We start from the raw sequence: 18,700 nt of genomic DNA, 5'->3' as shown, positions 1-18,700 counted from the left end.
TCAAATTCAGGTCACTGGTCTTGGCAGCAAGTACCCTTAGGTGCTAAGCCATCTCCATATTTATGTAGAAAATTTGTTTAGATTTTAGATTTAATGAATTAATTTATTTTGATTTTCTAAGACAGGGAATCTGTGTTTAGCCCTGGCTGTCCTTGAACTCCTCACTCTAGATCTCTGCCCCACCCCCCAAGTGCTGGGATTAAAGATTAAAGACGTGTACCTCCACCACCGCCTGCTGAGATCTTCTTCTTCTTCTTCTTCTTCTTCTTCTTCTTCTTCTTCTTCTTCTTCTTCTTCTTCTTCTTCTTCTTCTTCTTCTTCTTCTTCATTTTTGGTTTTTCGAGGCAGGATTTCTCTGCATTGTTTTGGAGGTTGTCCTGGAACTCTCTCTGTAGACCAGGCTGGCCTCGAACTCACAGTGTTGGGATTAAAGGCGTGCGCCACCAACGCCTGCCGAGATTTTATTCTTTTAAGTATGTGAGATTTCCAGCGTACTCACTTTCATGTACCCACATGTGTGTGTGCACACATGAGTTTGCGTGTAGGTCAGAGGACAGCTTCTGTCATGTGATCCTGGGAATTGAAGGCAGATCGTCAGGTTTATTGCAAGGATCTTTTAGCTCCTGAGCCCCCTTGCTGGCCTGGAGGGAAACTATGAGACTGAGCCAAACAGGCTAGGAAACTGGACATGGGCTGGCTTTGTGCTGTAGCCACAGTGCCCCATGGGAAGGGCGCATTCAGGCTTCCAGGTGGGTACTGTGACTGCTCCCTTGTGCAGATGAGGGAATCTAGGCAAGGAGGATCGTGGACCTGGGCCTTGCAGCTGATGAGTGGAGCAGCTGGGATTCACACCTGGCAGTCTGCTGCTGGAAGCCACACATTTAACCACCGCCCCTTTCTGCCTCTTGATGTGGGGAAGAAAGGGAAAGAGTGAAGGCTGCAAGAGAAACGGGGGGCCCTGGCTGAGGGGGGCTGGGGAGGGGAAGGCAGACCCTGAGTGTCTGTCTGCCTGGGAATCCTTTTTTATTTTTGTTGTGCTAACGACCAAACCCAGGGCCTATTCTACCACCGAGCTATGTCTTTAGCCTTTGGGTTTTGGAGACAGGATCTTGTTATGTAATGTAGCCCAGGCTGGTCTCAAATTCAGCCTCCCAAATGAAGGAATTACAGACGTGCTCCACCATACCAGGGTTTGGAGGAGTCCTTTCTGAAACTAGAAGGAATAGACAGATGTGCTGAGGTCCAGAGGAGGAAATGGCTTAGTGTTTTGAGGTGGGCTGGGGGAGCAGAGAGGGCTGAGGGGAGGAGGTACAGAGCAGAGCTGGGGACCAAGTGCAAAGGCCAGAGGAGGGGCTCGGGGTGTGCTGGCAGGTGGAGAGGACAGATGGGCACACAGAGTGGAGGGAGGGAGCTGCAGAGAGGGCTGAGGGGAGGAGGAACGAGGCGAAACTGGAGATGGGATGCCACCCAGCTGGTGAGGATGGGTGTTCAATCAGTTGTAAGGCTTGGCTTTTGCTCTTAGAGGGATGGGAGTCAGGGAAGGAATCATGGAGTTTTGAGGAGGGAGGGACAGGAGCTGGACAAGGATTGTTGTCATCCTAGGTGGTACGTGGTGTGTGTGTATGTTTTCAGTATTTGCAGGAACTGGAGCAGAGGTTGTGGCAGGCATCTGTCTGTCTGTCTGTCTATCTATCTATCTATCATCTATTGATTTGAGGTAGGGTCTTTATGTAGCCTGACTGTCCTGGGACTTGCTAGTCTAGCCTCACTCACAGAGGTCTGCCTGCCTCTGCCTCCCTAGTGCAGTGCTGGAATAAAAATTGTTACCACTCCTGGCCCTATTGTTTTGCTTGCGGTTCTTGGGGATGGGATTTAGGGCTTTGTGTGTGTCTGTTCTACCCCATGGGTAGATGATGACTTACAGAGCTTTACTAATCTGGGGCAGCACTGGGTTGAATTTGGGAGAAGGCCTGAGCAGAGGGTTTGAGTTCAGTGAAACCCCTAGACCCACACAGGACCCCAAGCTTTAGTTAGGCTACAGTGAAGCAGGCTGCCTCTCTGGTAGGCTGTCCTGTGTGCAGTGGTAGGATGTGACAGGGTCAGTATCCCTGAACTCTCCCTGTTAGATCCCTGAAGCATCTCCACCCTCAGCCCCTCTCCAGAGATCGCCATATGTCCTTTGGGAGGCAAATGTTTTCCTCCATTGATAACCAATGGTCTAGTGGGAAGGAGAGACAAACAGTAAAGCAATAGGGACGGCAGAAAAGCAGGTTTGGGTGACACTGAATGGCCTTCCTTTGTTTTGACCCTGTACCACACACACACACACACACACACACACACACACACACACACACACACACACACACACCACACACCACACACACCCCTCTTCCTCCTCCCAGCCGGGGCAGACATCTTGTCCAAGGGAGGGACAAGCCTCTTTGTGGCTGTAACAGGATGCTGTCAGTTTCATCCCTGAAGGTGAGCCCTGCTGTCACTGTCCCCAAGGTTGGCTCTGGTTCTAATTGGCCAAACAGAAACAACACAAAACCAAGATATTTTAAACGCCGCCCCTGCCTCAGTCCCCACAGTTTCACATAACAGACAAGACTGTTTGTCTTCTTGCCCATGGCAGATAAGTCCACGTCGCCGGCTTCCTAGTTTCTGCCTAAGCTATCTTGGGATGCAGCTTGCAGAGGCTGCTCCTCCTCCTGCTGCCTGGCTGCTGGCCAGAGGCTTTGAGAACCATCTCAGGGAGGCCTGGCCTCTGCTAAGTGAGGCGCAGGAGAGGGAGGTCGACCAGCCCTTCCCCGCCTCCAAGGCTAGCTGTCTTGACTGCATGGCTTCCCAGAAGCTGGATTCTGACCTTGTAAGAGCCATGCACTGAGCTACTACATGTACAAGCCTCTTTTCACTTTTTATTCTGAGACAAGGTCTCACTGTGTTGCCCAAGTCGGCCCTTTATGAGACTCAAGACTGGCCTTGACTTTCCATCCTTCTAATTTAGCCCCTCACTCCAGCCGGGAGCTGGGATTACAAACCTGCACCACCAGGTTTAGTGAAAGAGACATGTTTTAATACAATTTTATTAGCTCATTACTTATTAATATCATGGAGGAGCATACTTGTTTAGCGGTGCCGGCTTTCGATGCAGAAACATGATGGTTGTTTTTTTTTTTTCCCTTCCCTTGTTTTATTGCAGACTCCCAACCTCAGCACAAAGTGCATTCTGGGTCTGGCACTTCCCGGCAGTGTGGGGGTCATGGCAGTGTTTTTACTGTGTCTCTGGTTTCTACTCACGATGTCAGCAGTCAGCTCTTCTCCCATTGTGACAGCCCAGAAGTCTGCAGTTGTCACCTAGGTTGGGTGACAAAATTGCGCCTGTTGAAATGCACAGATTTTAAGAAATACAAAAGCCTCATTTGAGGTGGCAGTCTATCAGGAGGTTTATACAGGAAAGGGGGCTATCCCCTCCACACCTCTTCTGTAAATGGACAGTTGGGTCAGTTGAGTCCTAGGGTGGATCTCTTTTTATATTTTAATTTTATTTTATGCTCATTAGTACTTTGCCTGCATTTATGTCCGGGTGAGGGTGTCAGATCCCCTAGAACTGGAGTTACAGACAGTTGTGAGCTGCCATGTTGGTGCTGAGAATTGAACCCAGGTCCTCTGGAAGAGCAGCCCATGTTCTTAACCACTGAGCCATCTCTCCAGCCCCAAGAGAAAGAAAAAGGGCTTGCTTGCCATTGCAGCCTCAGTTCAGCCAAAGCAATCTGGGGTTACTGCTGGACTGGTTGGTAGTCATCTGGAGGCACCTGCTAGCTGTGTGACCTTGAGCCGTGCACATGGCCTCTCTGGGCCTGGTTCAAGGTCTGTAGCCAATCCCTGCCCTGATGCAATTAGCCTGTGCAGCACAGATGTGGCGGCCGAGCGGCCGAGCAGCGAGGCGTTCAGAAGTGTTTTCTGTTGCTTTGCCGTCAGTCACATTCCATCAAGCCCAGGATCAGCTTTGGTTGGTAGGCGGTCCTCAGGCTTCCTTCTCAATCTGTGTCCTTCCCAGAATTCTGTCTGCACCCTACCTTTGTCTCTGTCTCCAGCCCAGTTACATTTCCCAGATAACCTCAGACAAGCTTGAATGGCAGCAGCATTCCTCAAACAAAGCTGCCCCGATATGTCGCCAGCACAGGCCTGCAGCTTCCTGCTCTTTGCCCCAGAAAACAGTTCAAGTGATCAGATGCAGGGAGAGAGGGAGGGAGAGAGAAGGGAGAGGGCCTCTGTGTGTGTGTGTGTGTGTGTGTGTGTGTGCATGTGCGCGCTCTGTAATTGCTTATGCAACAAGTTTTAACCTGGGATATCCACGAGTGTCCGGCTGTGTATGTATTTCCTTTTCCAGTTCTGAAGTTAGCAACCCCATGTGGTGTTTATTCCCCTAAAGCAATATTTCATATGGGCAATGGTGGAGGCCTCTGCCACATGAATGGGAGGGAGAGGAGAGTGTGCCCGCATCAGACCTCTGCTTCCCCATTTGGTCCCAGTTAAGGTTTTCCTCCCCAGTAAGAGCTGACTCCTCCCTTCGGGTGAGGCCAGGCCTGTTGTCCTGAGTCCTTTGTCAGCCTCGTGGCTCTGGAGATGTCTCCTGTCTTGGCCTCGGCCTGTTAAAACAACAAATCCTGTCTCCTATCCAAAGCCAGGGCTCTTCCCTGCAGTAGTGTTTAGATTCCTGGCTGGGTCTACAGAGCCCCAGCCAGGGAGAATGCATGCCGGCCTGCTGGGCATCTGTTGTCCTTGGGGGGCAGGGAGAGCGAGCGAGCAGCTCAGCTCTTCAATTTCTGTGAGGAATGGTGGGGAGGCAGGACGAGCCCTAATTTCTGTCGCTGAGGGAGACTTTATTGCTTCCTGGGTCCGCCTCCTGGTGTCTGGCTGCTTCAACTCCAGCCCCCAAAGAAAGGTGTTTATTTAGCATCTGTTTTTTTTTTTTATCTATCTTGTTAATTATGTTGTTGTTTAAAAATAACTAGAGGGTAGGAGAGAGGCTTGGACAATTTAAGGTTCTTGTCTTTGCCCTTTCTACCGATGCAGCTTTTAGAAGGAAACAGGCATGGGCCTCCCACCCAGCACTGTTGAAACGAGTAGAATTATAAGCAGGTCTGAGAAACTAGTTAATATTTTACTGGGGAGCAGAGCCAGGGACTGGGGGAGTGGGGGGAATTGCCAAGTGTGAGGCTGTGTGTGAAGTCACCGTTCCCTCTGCCTTAGGGGCGAAAAGAAGCAGTTCTCTGTGGAAATAAATTGAAGCAGGAACCCTTGCGAAGCCCAGGGGATTTGTCAGCCCACCAAACAGGGCCCAGATCCCCCCCAGAGCACACATACAGGGGCGATTGTGGCCGAAAGGGCTAACCTGTGGGTGTGTAGGCCTGACTATAATGAAGGTTCTTGTTTCCTGGCCGGGTTTGACATCGTTCTCCGTCCCTCTGGATTTAAATGGCTTCTCAGACACTGCCTGTATGCCCTGGATTCAGAAGGTCCACGCCTCCTTGGGAAGCAGAGGCGAGACAGCAGTTAGCTAGCTCTCCCTCTCTTTCTGCATCTGCCCGGGAGAGCTGCAGCTGGTATTTTTCCACAGGCCTTTTCTGCAATCTCAGGGCCTAGTTTTTCCCATCGAGGCCCAGAGTCCGAGAGAGGGTTAACAGGCAGGAAGCTGAAGGCATCACAGACTAATACGGAAGTCAGATTTTTGTTTAACTGACAGGTTTAGCAGGCCTCATTGGTTGGGGGAGGGGGCTGGGAAGGGAGGCCTGTGGCCTGCTAGCAACGCTTTTGGCTTTTCTTAGGGTAAGCCTGGAGAGGTTCTCCCCTTGCCATCTTGACAGAGACCTTTTTGGTTTTTCTTTGAGGACTGAGGGGGGAGGAGAGAGGCTGTAGACTGGCTCTGTGGGCCTGCTTTCTCCAGCAGGCACTTTGAGCATGACTAGGCAAACCTGACCACTCCTCCCCACAGCAGAGGCTCCTTTCACCCCTCGGGAACCTTGGCTGCCCCTCGCTGATTTGTTGGGGGCCTCCCTTGGGCTGCCTGTTCCCCCCTCAGCCCCTCAGAGGCCTGCATCTGGCCTTGTCCCTCTTGCTCCTGTTTCTCTGGGGCTTTCCACCCCTCAGCTCGACTTTCTCCTTTGAGACCCATTCAAGCTGGCTTGTTGTAGAAAACGGGCTGTTTTCCACCTTAGAAAAGGACTTCTGCGTGGGGGCAGGTGTGGATGAGACCCCCAGCCCACCCCAAAAGGGCTCTTCCCAGTGGCATCCTGGCCTCGGGCTTTGCTGGAGCAGGTCAGGCTGGCTGCACAGGTTTGCCAGGACCGGGGAATCTCGCCAGGGTGTAGGAGAAGTGCGTGCGGGGGCCCCTTTCCTAAGTTTTTCTTCCTGCAAAAGGCCTAGCTTGGCCTGTCTTTTTCTATGCACAGGATGGCTCTTGCTCACCCGAGCCTCACAAAGATAATCGCTCAGGAAGTGTTTCAGCCAATCCGCGGCGACTTTACACTCCGATTTGCCGGGACAGCCAATCGGGGATGAGCTTTTATTAGGCGGCCAGATCATCAGCCGAAGTGCCAAACCCTTTTTCTGTGAGAACTAGGAGCCTGTCCTCCATGTTTTATAAGTATTGACATTACACAGTTAACAATGCATCCACAGAGGTAAGCTCGCCTTTTTAACCATCTTTTCCTCCCTCCCTCTGAGTCATCCGACTTGTGGACTAGCAGTGTGATTCCTCTGGAGCCTGGCTGTGCCACACTCACCCCCCCAGAGCACTTAGGCTAACTTGGGACTGTTTAGAGAGGTTTTTTTTTCCTTTCTTGGGTCACATGGCTAAGTAGCCATTAGCCATAGCTTGATTTTACAGCCTGCTGAGGGCCTGGGACACCTTTACTCTGTCCAGGACATAGAATTTCTGGAATAGTTTGAAGCTAGATCCTGGTATGCCAAAAGAGTAGCTATTATTTTATTTCCCCTTCTTTTTTTTTTTTTTCTTTCCTCCCTTCCTCTCCCTGTCTCCCTCTCTGAACAGTCCCCCCCCCCCCCCTGCACTATTGTCTACTCTGTCACATGCTTGCTGGGGGAAGAAATTGGAAGGTAAGCCCGAAGGTGTTCTCCCAGCCCTGTTCAGGACTGCGTGTGGCAGACAGCAGAGCAACCAAGCCTGCTTCTCCAGAGAGGTTCTGGGAAAGGCTGGGCTAGGTTCTGACAAGGCAGGATGTGTGTTTGTTTGCAACAGAACCCAGGCCTGAGCAAGAGCAGTGCTCAGAGAGGCCAGGCTGGCTGCTGGGCCTAGGTGGGTGGTGGCGTGTGGACTCACTGCTCTTCCTCTACAGGGCTTCGCACTTACAGCTACGTTGTTCAGCCCTTTTCCCCGACTTAGCTTTGGTACAGAGTGTTCTTCAAGCCAGCCTACAGCCAGCAAATGGTTCTGAAAGTGTTTTCTAGCCTCTGAGGGAGTTTGTGGAGTAGGGATGGTGCCTGGGGGGTGGGGTGGGGGTGGGGATGGGGAGAGATTTTGAATAACATCCTGCAGGGAAAAAAAAAACCCTGGGAGGACTCTGACTCCTTTACCTTTCTACTCTTGCATGCTTTTCCATGGGCTAATGTTTCTTTTATCCTTGCTTTCTTTCCCTCTTCTTCTTTTTTAACATTATATCATCTTCTGGCCTCTGTGATACAGTATGGAGGACCTAAGATCATACCTGAGGCTCATGACAGCATCCCATACCCAGTGGCTGGGTTGTGTTGTGGTGGTGGTGGTGTTGGTGGTGCACATTTTTTAATAATACCATGTAACTGTTTACAAAAAATTTTCCTTTTTGATCAAGTCCCAAATCTGCCAGCTTGTTCTCTCTTCCTAACTGGAAAAGTGAGACGGTTGCTTGAACGTGTGTTGGGTAAGTAAAGCAATCCATCTCCTCTGGCTGTGTAGCAAGAGTTCGGTGAATTGGGGGGGGTGTAATGGGGGGGTGGCTTCTAAAGAGTGTCTTGAGTTTAGGTGATGGCTTGGATCCACTGTTGTTCCTGCTAACCTGCAGTTAGGACTGAAGATCTCACTTCCTGTTTACCCCCAGCTGGGGAGGAATTGCTGGGTTCATTGTGACTTGCAGCTAGACCTTGAATTGTGTCTGGCCCTTCTGAACTCTGGGTAGGTGATCTGCTTGTGAAATGGGAACAAAATTGTCTCTTCTCAGGGGTTCCAGAGCCCTACACACAGGGTATGTGCCTCTGTGTGTGTGTGTGTGTCTTGTGTCATATATAAGTTTTACAGTGTTTACATCTGGTGTAGAATCCTATACTCTCCCAAACTAGGTTTGGTTTAGGGCTCACTGACCACCAGTTTTAGCCTTTTTTCTCTCAAGCCTGATCCACACTTCTGTGCATGTTGGCTTTTAAGGGTGCAGCTGGAATTTTAAAGTGACAGAAGTCGACTTTCCTTTAGCATTCACCTTCAGGGTCTGCCTGGCAGCTCACCACGTATATTTTCAGCTTTGAGACGCAGTCAGCTTGCATGGAGCTGCTGCCCCGCGTGCAGAGGTGGTCTCAGGCCAACTTCACAGACGCACTAATCTTTTCCTTTCAGTGTTCAAGCAACTCAGCCTTTGATATCAGTTGAAAAAGGTTCGTTTAGTAAAGAGGTACGGACTGAGTTATGGACGGGGCCGTCTGAGGCAGGCCAGCACCTCTGAAGTCAGACTACGGATGGGGGTAAAGCTCTTTAACCAGTGCCACTGCTCCACACAAGTTCTGCTATTCTTTCTTATCTTGTTGCTGTAAATGGAAATTACATTCTGAGGTTCTCGTGGTCTTCCCCAGAGCCAGTGGCTAATGAGAAGCCTCCTGGTTTGCCTCTGTCAGTATTTGCATAACTTGTCAGGTTGCAAAGAAACTTGAGGGCAAAGCGATTGTCCTCCAAACCTTGCATTAAAATGGCTCCCACAGGTTTGGAAAGCCAGGCTCTGTTTGTGAATGTGAACCCCAGCCAATTTCCCAGCCCTGCTCAAGCTGGCCGATTTTCCTCATGGCCACCACCATGCCTGGGTTGGTAAAAAGTTAATTGCTTTCGAAGTAGCATTCTTTTCCAGTTACTTAAGGGAGAGTTAAAAAAAAAAAAAAAAAGGACTGCATTGCAGTTGACTCTAGGTGGGAACCTCAGTCCTGGCTCACAGACTAGCCCAATGGGGTTCCTTTTTTTCCCCCTTGCACTTTTAAACCAAGAGATTTTGGGGAAAAGGTTAAAGATTGACAATTGCAGTGGCCTGAGTACAGGACTTCTGGAAATTTCTACCATTGTTCCCTTCCTTTTAGGAAAAGCAGGTGGCCAAGCTGAAGAGTCTCCTACATTCCATCCCTAGGATCCCCCATCCCCCACCTTGCTTTTCCTCATCAAGGTGGTAGGTTCAACACTTGTGCAAATTGCAGAGGGGAAAACAAACTGAGGGTCTGTTTTCCCTTTCCTTCTGCCTCCTTGGTCCCCAAAGAGGATTCACAGCTGCAAGGAACAAATACAGACACTGGCGCTTTTGATCCCCCCTCCTCATCTCCCCCTCCCTCTCTCTTCCTCTGCCTCCCTCCCCTCCATATCTCTCCCCTCCCTTTGCCCCTTTAAGACCTTCTAGGATGGGTACACCATTCTGCTTCGGGAGATGAAGTGGCATTCACGTGGGGGAGGGGAGTGGCTGCTTTTATTAGCTCCAGAAAATGGCCAGTGCTCAGGCTTAACTAGGAATTAATTACATATAATCACTCAGTAAACTTTCTTCAGGGTTTTTCTAATTGTGGGAGCAAGAACATTGCAGAAGTCCAGTTACTTTTATAATCAACGCTCAAAAGATTTGAGTCAGAAAGAAAGAATGAGGTCCCTTGGATTATAAATTAGGGGTGAAAACAATAGGTTTCCTCTCTTTCTTCCAGAGAGCTAGTGCATCAGGTCTTAAAGAAAAGGTTGCGGTGGGGGTGGTGTCATATTTTTGAAGGCTGGGTGCTGGTGACCCTGAAGGCAAGGTATGTTTGGGAAGTCCAACCTAGTCAAACCTGTGATCTCCTTTGTTTCTGCTTGTCTTCCTTCCCCTTCTGGCTCTCTGGCCCAGGCACACGCTTGCTAGCCTGTGGATCTCTTTGCCTCTGGTTGACCCTGAGGAGAAAGACACATTCAAGGGGCCCTGCCTCCAGGACTGACATGTAAAAGGCAGTGTTGGCTTTAGAAGCCTTCATGGTTGTTCTTCACTTGCAAAAGCAACTCAGGAGTCATCCTTGGCCTCAGGTTGCTGGGCTCTGGTTGCCCTTCCCCCCTCTGCTTCTGCTTCTCTTACAGACAAACAGGGAGGCCCTGCCAGGTCTGCCGGCCCTTCCTACCCGGATCACCTACCTGCAGGCCGGCTCCCAGCCAGCGGCCCAGCCGCACCCTGCTCAGCCTTGGGCATGGTGCCCTCCTTTCTCCCTAGGAGCTGAAAAACTGTCACCTTGAAACTCCCTGCTCCCAGCACGGGAGAAATTCTGCAGCCCTTAGACTCTAGCAGTCAGTGACATTGGCCACCATGAGGCTATTATTACTGGTTCGGCCTGTGAAAGGGGGCTTTGCAAAAATGCATTGTTGCCTCCCAGGCCCTGTAGGGGAGGTGGATGCAAACCTCATTCGTGAGAGTTGTCTGTGGACTAGGGTTCCTCCTCTGCAGCCCTGAGGGGTCTGTCCTTGGTCATCTCTGTTATCGGGGGTGGCTGCTGTACTTGGTGGCAGTTTTTAGGATCACCATTCTTCCTGAATTTTCACCTTGGCCTCAGACAGAGGGGCAGCCCTGTCGCTTTCCGTCTTTGATGCCTGCTGTTCTGGGAGCTTTCATTTTACCTGGAGAAGTGATGTCGAGCTGTGCTGCTCAGGACTCAGAAGGGCACGAGCTGCCTCCTCTGCAGCCTGCTCTGTAGGACAGATCTGCGCGCAGGGACACCTGTCTGTCTCCACATTATGCCAGGGGGCTGCGTAACTCCTAACCTTCCACCCACGTCAGTGCAGGGCAAGGGGGCCCCAGTCTCCTGAGGAAGGCTGAACGCCCGAAAGGGAGGCTTTTCTCTGGGAACCTGTGACTTCACTAACTCCCTGCCACTGCAGTTTGTTGGTGTTTTTTTTTTTCCTCTCTCTCTCTTTTTCTTTTTTTATTCTTCTTCAAACGTTGGATTGTTGGTGTCCTTTGGTGGAGCGTTTCCTAGCTCTGATGTTTATGGAGGCAGCTTTGGAACTAGCAGGACTCCTTAAACATGAGCTCAGCTTTTGAACAAACTGCTACCATTTTAGCTTCAATACAGGAATGAGGCACTGTTGCCAGCCGCCATTTTAAGAATCCTGCATAAATAGCTTAGCTCCGATGACTGCCCGTTTTAGGTGAGTGGTTATAGAAAGCGTTTTGCTAACCATCCCCCCTCCCCCAATTAAAGGAAATTATTTGCAGATTCAGAGGCGCATGTTTGGTTTTGTTTTGCTTTTGTCTCTTTGCCCCCTTTACATTTTGATGCTGATGTTGTGACATGGAGGAGGAGGAGGATGCGGTGCCTTGGGTATTAAGTATCTCTTACAGCCTGGACCCTAATAGTATCTTTTGAATGAAAGTAAAACCTAGGAGAAGTGCTTGAGAGTGATGCATGATTCCTGAATTGCTGTGTGATGTTCTTCTTCTGACTGGGGCAGCGAGGTCTTGTGCATGCTGGTTATATGTTCTAGCTGGGTTACAGATTGTTGTGAAAGTCAAGCATTAAGGGCACTTGGGGGGAAAGGAGGATCTGCCTATTGTATCTCCATCCAGGCTCTCCCCCTACACCCTGTCAAACAGATAGGCTTTTTCTTCTCTGTCTCTCTCCTTTGGAAGTGTTGAAGGGGTGAGATGCCTGGGAATTACGGACCAGCCCTGAGTCCCCAGAATTAATAATCAGAAGGTTTAAGGCTCCCTGGATGGACAGGAGCGCGTATGTAACTTTTAATTGCTCCTTTCCCCAGTGGATGGAGGTTTGGAAGTAAGACCCGATTTCTTGCTCAGATAATGAGTATGGGGAGTCTTAATCGTTTTTGGAAAGGGGAAAGAGATGGAGTTGATTGTGTTTGCAGGTGCTGTGTCTTTTTTCCGTAGCAGTTTGCGGCTCCACCAGTAAGTGACTTGGGTAAATATGAGCCTAAGTGCTGACGGTCGCCTGCACACAGTGGATGCAACTAGTTGATGCATTTTTTTCCCCTGTTGGCTTATTTTACCCTGTTCTTTGTGCATCCATTCACCCGTCAGCCCTTTGCAAAAATAGAAATGTCAGTTTGTAAACAGGACTTGTTCCTTTGTTGATTGAAATGATGAGAGTTGCTGGGTTCTAGCAGCCGTGGAGGGGGGGGCTGTGTATGCGAGAACGCTTAACATGTTAATGGCAAAAGTTCAAAGTGTTTTCTCCAGTTGCAGTTTTCTTCCTCAAGATTGTTATTTGGCTCCCCGCCCCCACTTCCACCCCACAGGCTCCTAACAGCTCTTAAACTAAATTGCCCAAGCTCTGTGGGGCATTTAGAAAGGTACCAATCTTTCCTCATCATCACTTGTGATATGATCCCCTCTTAGTATGACGCCAGTGCTTAACATTGAACAAGAAAAAAAAAAAAGAAAAGAAAAGAAACCCGAGATTGTAGGTAAAAGGAAGTCTCTTGAATGTGGCTATTCGAAATGACTAATTTTGTGTTTTGTTTTTTTCGAAATGACTAATTTTTGTGTTTTGGCCTTTGCTTCTGTAAACAGTGCATCTGTTTGTTTCCCCTTTTAAATGCACAGGCACTGCAATGTCAGTTTAGTCAAATACAAGTTGTGCACGTGTGTGTGTGTGTGTGTGTACACGCGCGCGCGCCCGTGCGCGTGCGCTTGCACAGATGCTGTTGTGTGAAAAAGATGGTTTTCCTCAATTGTGGGGGAAATCCTAGGCTCAACACTGGCGGTGCTGTCGCTAAGTCAGGTGACTAGGGTAAAGCTTGGGTAGATAAAACAGCTTACCCCCCACTTCTGCTTCAGAATTGATTATCTCAAACTCAGCAGCAAACAGCCACCCCGAGAAACTACTTTGCATTTTCTTAGCTTCTCAGCTGCACTCCTGCCTGAAGTATTCAGCCCCTCTGGGCTCTTACAAGCCCCATAATTGTTCTCTTCAGTGCAGTCCTCTGCTTGATCAATACACCTTTGAATGTTTCCACGATAGATTTCCATGGTGGATACCCTTCAAGTGGGGTGTTTTGGGGGTGGGGGTGGCACTTTCTGTGAGTCATAATTGCTTCTTTTCCCCCACTGGTGCATTTTAGTTGGAGCACAGATTAACATACTCCCCCCTCATCCCTCAAAATATGGGTGGAATCTGTTTTACATGTTTCATGCTAGGGAGGGGAACAGGCTTGTAGTTGCTAGAAAGATCAAGGGTTACGGGGTGTTCCTTTGAAGTTAACCATCTACCCCATCTCTGATGGCTACAGGAGTTGCCCCTCCAGCAGCACCCAGGCAGATAATCGGTGTTCTAGGCAGGGTTTCTGAGTTGGGTATGCTTCTGTCTTGAAGCTGGAGTAGACAGTGTACCTTTTACTTCCCCTGTATTGTTCTGCTTGGCGCTATCCCTGGATCTGGCAGGCAGGTGTCTTTTGAGGAGCATCACCTGTGACAATGTGTCAGTACTTCCTTCATTGGTCTCTCTACAGAAGCCCACTAAATGAAATTGTTACCAAGACCCTGTGTCACAATGCTAAGCATGTTTATGTTCAAATTCAAGCCTTAACTATCTCCCTCTCTTGGGACTAGTTAAAACCGAGGACTTGGCTCTTGTCGTGAGCAATAATCTTTTCTTTTTTGCCTAGTTCCTGTCTTGAAGTCTGTCCTCTCAACACACCCGAGGCTCTCTCAAACATGGCTCCATCTTACCCTGAGCTTCCAGGCATGAGGCTGTCTTTTGGACCCATCCTTTGCCTTGTCACTGACACAGAGCACTGGACACAGACAGGACAGTCCTCTTGGCTCTTTTCCTGTCTTGCCTTCAAGTCTTCCCGATGGAAAATTCCGGCCACACCAATTGATGATACATCCGTTTCTTTTTGCTGAACCACGGTCTGCTGGGATTACACCTAGAGTGATTGCTTAGCTTCTCTTAAAAGCAGCATCTGGAAATGCCTGGAAAGTTCTAGTTCCTCAAATTGTGTATTAAGAGCAGGTCTACATTTCCTCTGGTTTGACTTATGAAGCTTAGGGTGTGTGTGTGTGTGTGTGTGTGTGTGTGTGTGTGTGTGTGTGTGTGTGTGTGTGTGTGTGTGTGTATAGATCTGACAGGGCCTGCTCTGGTTTAACCTGTGTTCCAGCAGAGAGGCAGAGAAGGTTCTGGATGATAGACTTTCCTAGCTAAGGGGGCCTGCCCCTTCCTTCTTTCTTACCCCAGCTCTCCACTCAGCCTGTGTCTTTTAAATAATCCTTCCTCATTCCTCTGTCTGTGCTGGAGTGTAATTAGTCACAGTTCAGAAGGAAGCCATGTTCAGGCTACCTGGAGACCCCAGGGTCCTGATTCCTGGGATAAAGGCTGGTAGAGCCTGGCCATGCTTTTTACCTTGTGATTTAACCAGTATGTCCTTTTTCATGGTCCTGCCTCATCGGAGAGCTATTAGGTTCATGATGGGGAGGCCTGGGAACTGCTAAAATTCTGAGTTAGGGATTCCAGGTACCGGGTGGAAGGTCTCTAACTTGCCTGCAAGGCACCCTGGTGTAAGCAATGAGAGACTTGTTAATTGAGGACGGGGTTCCTTAGGCTGGAAGTGGGTAGAGTGTACTGGAGTTTCTAAACTAAAAACACGCCCACCCCATCTCTTCATGAGTGGTGTGACAATTGAAATACTAATTTGGCTTTTTAAAAGTGTTTTTTTACTGTTCTAATATCAGCGTCCTCACACTTGGCTGAAATCAGGTGTGCTCCCCATTCACACAAGGAGGGCCTGGAGGGAGAGCCCGTTTGCTGTCTGGCTCCCCGGCAGACAGGGGCCATTGGCAGCCTACCTAAACATACATAATTTGCTCTATTTCAGCTTGGCTGAGGAGGAAATAAAAACTGAACCGGAGGTGGTAGAGGGAATGGACATCTCTACTCGCTCCAAAGGTGAGTAAAAAATCTCAGATTATCCACTCAGTTCTGCAGGGGGGGGGGAGGGGAGTCTTTCTTTTGTTGTTGTTGAAGGAGTGAAATGTTCTCCGAGCTGCTGGCTCTGACACCCATCGCACTGTAGGCTCCTTTGATGGATGAACCTAATTTCTGGAGACATTGTTCAGTCTTCCTTCCCTGCTGTGCCTGTGTGGGTGCACTGACTTGTCTGGAGTTGCTCTGTGGTAAATTTGGGGTGTGTGTCTGGGCCAGGGTGCCTGCCTGCCTCTCTCCCCAGAGCGGTTCTTACAGGAATCAAGAGTCCAAATGATGTGTTTCCTGCAGGAGCCACTGGGGTCTGCAGCTGTGGCAGGCTTCCAGATTTCAACAGCAAGCCTCTGTGCAGTCTCACGAGTGGGGTGGAGTGGGCCGGCTTGATTGGAAAATGGTGGTCTTGGTTAGCAGGGGTGAGGAGGCCAGGGCCTGCATTCAGAACCCACTGTCTGTCTGCTCTGCTGTTTATTCTGCTTGCTGGGAGCCTGCAGTGGGGCCAGCAGGGCCTGCCTTGCTGCTCAGTGGGAGGGTTTGTGGAGCACCCCAAAGGGAGCACTTGCATGTGCTTTGGGTGCTCTTAGCAGCAGCTGGTTGGAGTGCTGTCACTTATCTGCCGTAATAGCCTCACTTCTGTGTTGTTTTGTTCCCTCCCTGCAGCTCACCGCCCTGTCTGGGAGGTGGGAGGGGCTGCAGGGCTGGCTCTGTCACAGATCCTTCAGGAGGAGACTCTCATCTGGCCAGGATGTCATAAAGTATGACTTCTAAAAGCACCTGAAAGGAAAGGAAAGGGCTTAAAAAGAAGGCAGCCTGTTATTTGGGTCAAGCTCAGGATCAGGTGGCCACACAGAGCTGCCTGGGGACAGGGAGGAGGAGGCAGGCTCACTGCCCCGTTCCCTGCCCCCACTGTCCCAGAATGTGTGGGCATCTGAATTTCATTGCCTCAAGTGGCAAGGAACCCACGGAGCTGGAGCAGGGAATGTCCTTCCACCAGAGATTCTGGAGGCAGTTGACCGTGACTGAGGAAGCCCCTTGAAGCCCTGCTGCTGGGGATTGACTGATGAGACATGGGACAGAGAGGATGAGGGGCAGTCTGGAGAGGGACTGGGCCTGTTGGGTCTTCATCTTTGCCTGTCTGTCTTGCGCCCTCCCTTTTCATTTCTTTTTGGAAACAGGGTCTCACTATACAGCCCTGGCTGGCCTAGAGTTTGCTCTGTAGACCCTGCTGACTTTGAACTCACAGAGATCCACCTGTCTCTGCCCCCAGATCGCACTGTGCGCCATCACTCGTCCCTGGCTCCTTTTATTATCCGTAAACCTAGGTGTGGCATTATTTTATACCTCAGGCTCCTCCCACCTAGGGCTGTCTATGCCAGTGATACTGGTGTGTTTGAAGGCTGGTTGGTGGGTCACCATGAGCTGCCTTGTATTGAACCTGTCCAATCTCCTGAGGTGGAAGGTGTCCTTTCCCACTCTGCGGTCAGGACACCGAGGCTCTAGTGGGTGTAAGTGGGCAGCGTGGGCTGTGTTGAGTCTGTTTCTTTGCTGGACTCCTCGGTAGGCAGAGCGAGCGTCCTGCAGAAGATTCACAGTTGGGAAAACCCACCAGGCACCTGCCTTGCCCGCTGTGGAGACCTTTTTTGTCATTATACATTAAGGTACCTAATTCATAACTAAATGCTTTTCCCCCTATATTACCTAAAGCTTGCCAGCTGTGGGTGACCAGAGCCCGTCTGCCTTTCCCAGGGCGACGAGGACCAGTATGAAAAAGCACCTGTGGGTTGGGAAGGTGGCTTAGTTGGTAGAGCACTCGCTGAAGACCTGAGTCATCTGTAGCAATTGTGTAAAAATCCTGTCTCAGCCTTTGGTCCCAGTGTGAGACCCTCACTCTCTGGAGAAACACGGGGGGGGGTGTGGACAGCCCGTGAGGAGTAACAGCTGAGGTTGACCTCTGGCCTCCACACATGCACACGCCCGTGCACAGGCACCCCCTCACTTATGCTTTTCCTTCCAAAGCTTCTAATCCCTCCTGACACCCTTACTCTTGTCCCAAGTCACTGTGACCTGCCTCTTGCCTCCATTGCCCCTGTGACGCCCATTTACCTGGTCCCAACTCTTCCCAACCTCACTCCCTGTGTCCTTTTTGTTCTGGGAGTTTGTGTCTTTGTCTGTCTGGAACATGCTGGAACATGCTGTCCTGGGTCCTGGCAGCCTGCTTCTTATCACACAGATTCATCTCAGATGTTGCTAGAAAGACCTTTGGCTGCTGGTTCTGAAGGAGTCATCTTGTTGTATTTTTAAAATAAGTGCTTTTTTTTTTTTTTGGTTTTTCTTTTCTTTTTTTTTTTTTTTGGGTTTTTTTTTTCGAGACAGGGTTTCTCTGTAGCTTTGGAGGCTGTCCTGGAACTCACTTTGTAGACCAGGCTGGCCTCGAACTCACAGAGATCCGCCTGCCTCTGCCTCCCGAGTGCTGGGATTAAAGGCGTGCGCCACCAACGCCCGGCAAATAAGTGCATTTTAAGAGTTTTAGATTTCAAGAAGACTAAGAAGGTAGCCCAGCCCCCACCCCACTCCACCCGTCCTGTTACTGTCCTCTTCAGCATATCTAGATGGTAGAATTCATCAACTAAAGTCCACACGGGATTCAGATTTCCTCGGTTTTTCTGGGAAGGCCCCATTTCTGATCCAGAATGCTATTGTGATACTATATGGCGTTGTCTCCTTAGTAACAGTTTCTCAGACCTTTATTTTTGATGACCTTGACATTTTCCAAATTGTACTCCTAAAAAGAAATTTTTTTTGACAGAGACTCATGTCGCTCATACTGGCCTTAGCCTGTTCAGTCAAGGGGATCTGCCGAGGCTCTGGGGTTACAGATGTCACCATGCGAAGTTTGTGCTGTGCTGGGTGTGGAACCTGGGGCTTGTTAATGCTAGGCAAGCTCTCTACCAACTGAGCCACGTCCCCTGTGCCCACACTACAGCCTTTGGCAGGAAATCCCTCAGGCACATCCCAGGAGCAGCAGATTGTGTCCCTGGTTTAGCTCCTCCATGAACCTCCTCCTTCTCCAGGCAGAGTGACTACATTAGAGCTCTGTACAGCGGAGATGCTGTTCCCCTATAACAGTCAGTCTGGCTTTTTTAAAAAAATAATGTGTATAGGTGTTTTGCCTGCATGTATGCCTGTATACCATGCTCATGCTTGGTGCCTACAGAGGCCAGAAGAGGGAACTGGGTCTCCTGGAATTGGAATTATAGATGATTGTGAGCCATGTGGGTGCTGGGAATTAAGCCCAGGTCCTCTGGAGGAACCAGCACTCTTAAGTGCTGAGCCATCTCTCCTATGTGTTTCTTTGTTCTTTTATATTGTCATGGATCCAAGGACCAGTCTTGTGCTCTTGGGGTCATGCGTTGTTACTTGCTACAGATTGCTTCTGTTGGGCTGCTAGGGGTGCTTTGTGTTGGCTCTCGAAACCACTGAACAGCATCTATCACTGTGGGCTCTG

At 49.9% G+C, this 18,700-nt stretch overlaps 1 protein-coding gene and 1 long non-coding RNA gene across 17 annotated transcripts in view; one reads left to right on the top strand and one right to left on the bottom strand.

The window, feature by feature from the left end:
* Positions 1-3,073: 3,073 nt before the first annotated feature.
* On the bottom strand, positions 3,074-5,692 carry LOC121134562. Its single transcript, XR_005871654.1, has 2 exons — positions 5,402-5,692; positions 3,074-3,360 (listed from the first exon to the last, which is right to left on the bottom strand). It is a non-coding gene; the product is annotated as an uncharacterized LOC121134562 (long non-coding RNA).
* A 771-nt stretch (positions 5,693-6,463) lies between these two features.
* Positions 6,464-18,700, top strand: part of Zmynd8 (zinc finger MYND-type containing 8) — a 94,510-nt gene continuing 82,273 nt past the window's right edge. For 5 of the 16 annotated variants that reach the window (XM_005084965.4, XM_013124425.3, XM_005084964.4 and 2 more), the window contains exons 1-2: positions 6,466-6,689; positions 15,092-15,162. In XM_005084965.4, the coding sequence (XP_005085022.1) occupies positions 6,676-6,689; positions 15,092-15,162 (85 nt within the window). In that variant the 5' untranslated portion in view covers positions 6,466-6,675. Of the gene's footprint in view, positions 6,690-6,945; positions 6,970-7,595; positions 7,929-10,598; positions 11,408-14,381; positions 14,974-15,091; positions 15,163-18,700 lie in introns of those variants that run through there. The other 11 variants (XM_005084963.4, XM_005084961.4, XM_005084959.4 and 8 more) reach the window with 8 other exon arrangements.

Source organism: Mesocricetus auratus, unplaced genomic scaffold (assembly GCF_017639785.1).
Source record: "Mesocricetus auratus isolate SY011 unplaced genomic scaffold, BCM_Maur_2.0 Super-Scaffold_100028, whole genome shotgun sequence".
Taxonomy (NCBI): domain Eukaryota; kingdom Metazoa; phylum Chordata; class Mammalia; order Rodentia; family Cricetidae; genus Mesocricetus; species Mesocricetus auratus.
Note: the sequence above shows the minus strand (reverse complement) of the source record. Positions and strands in the feature narration are given on the sequence as shown.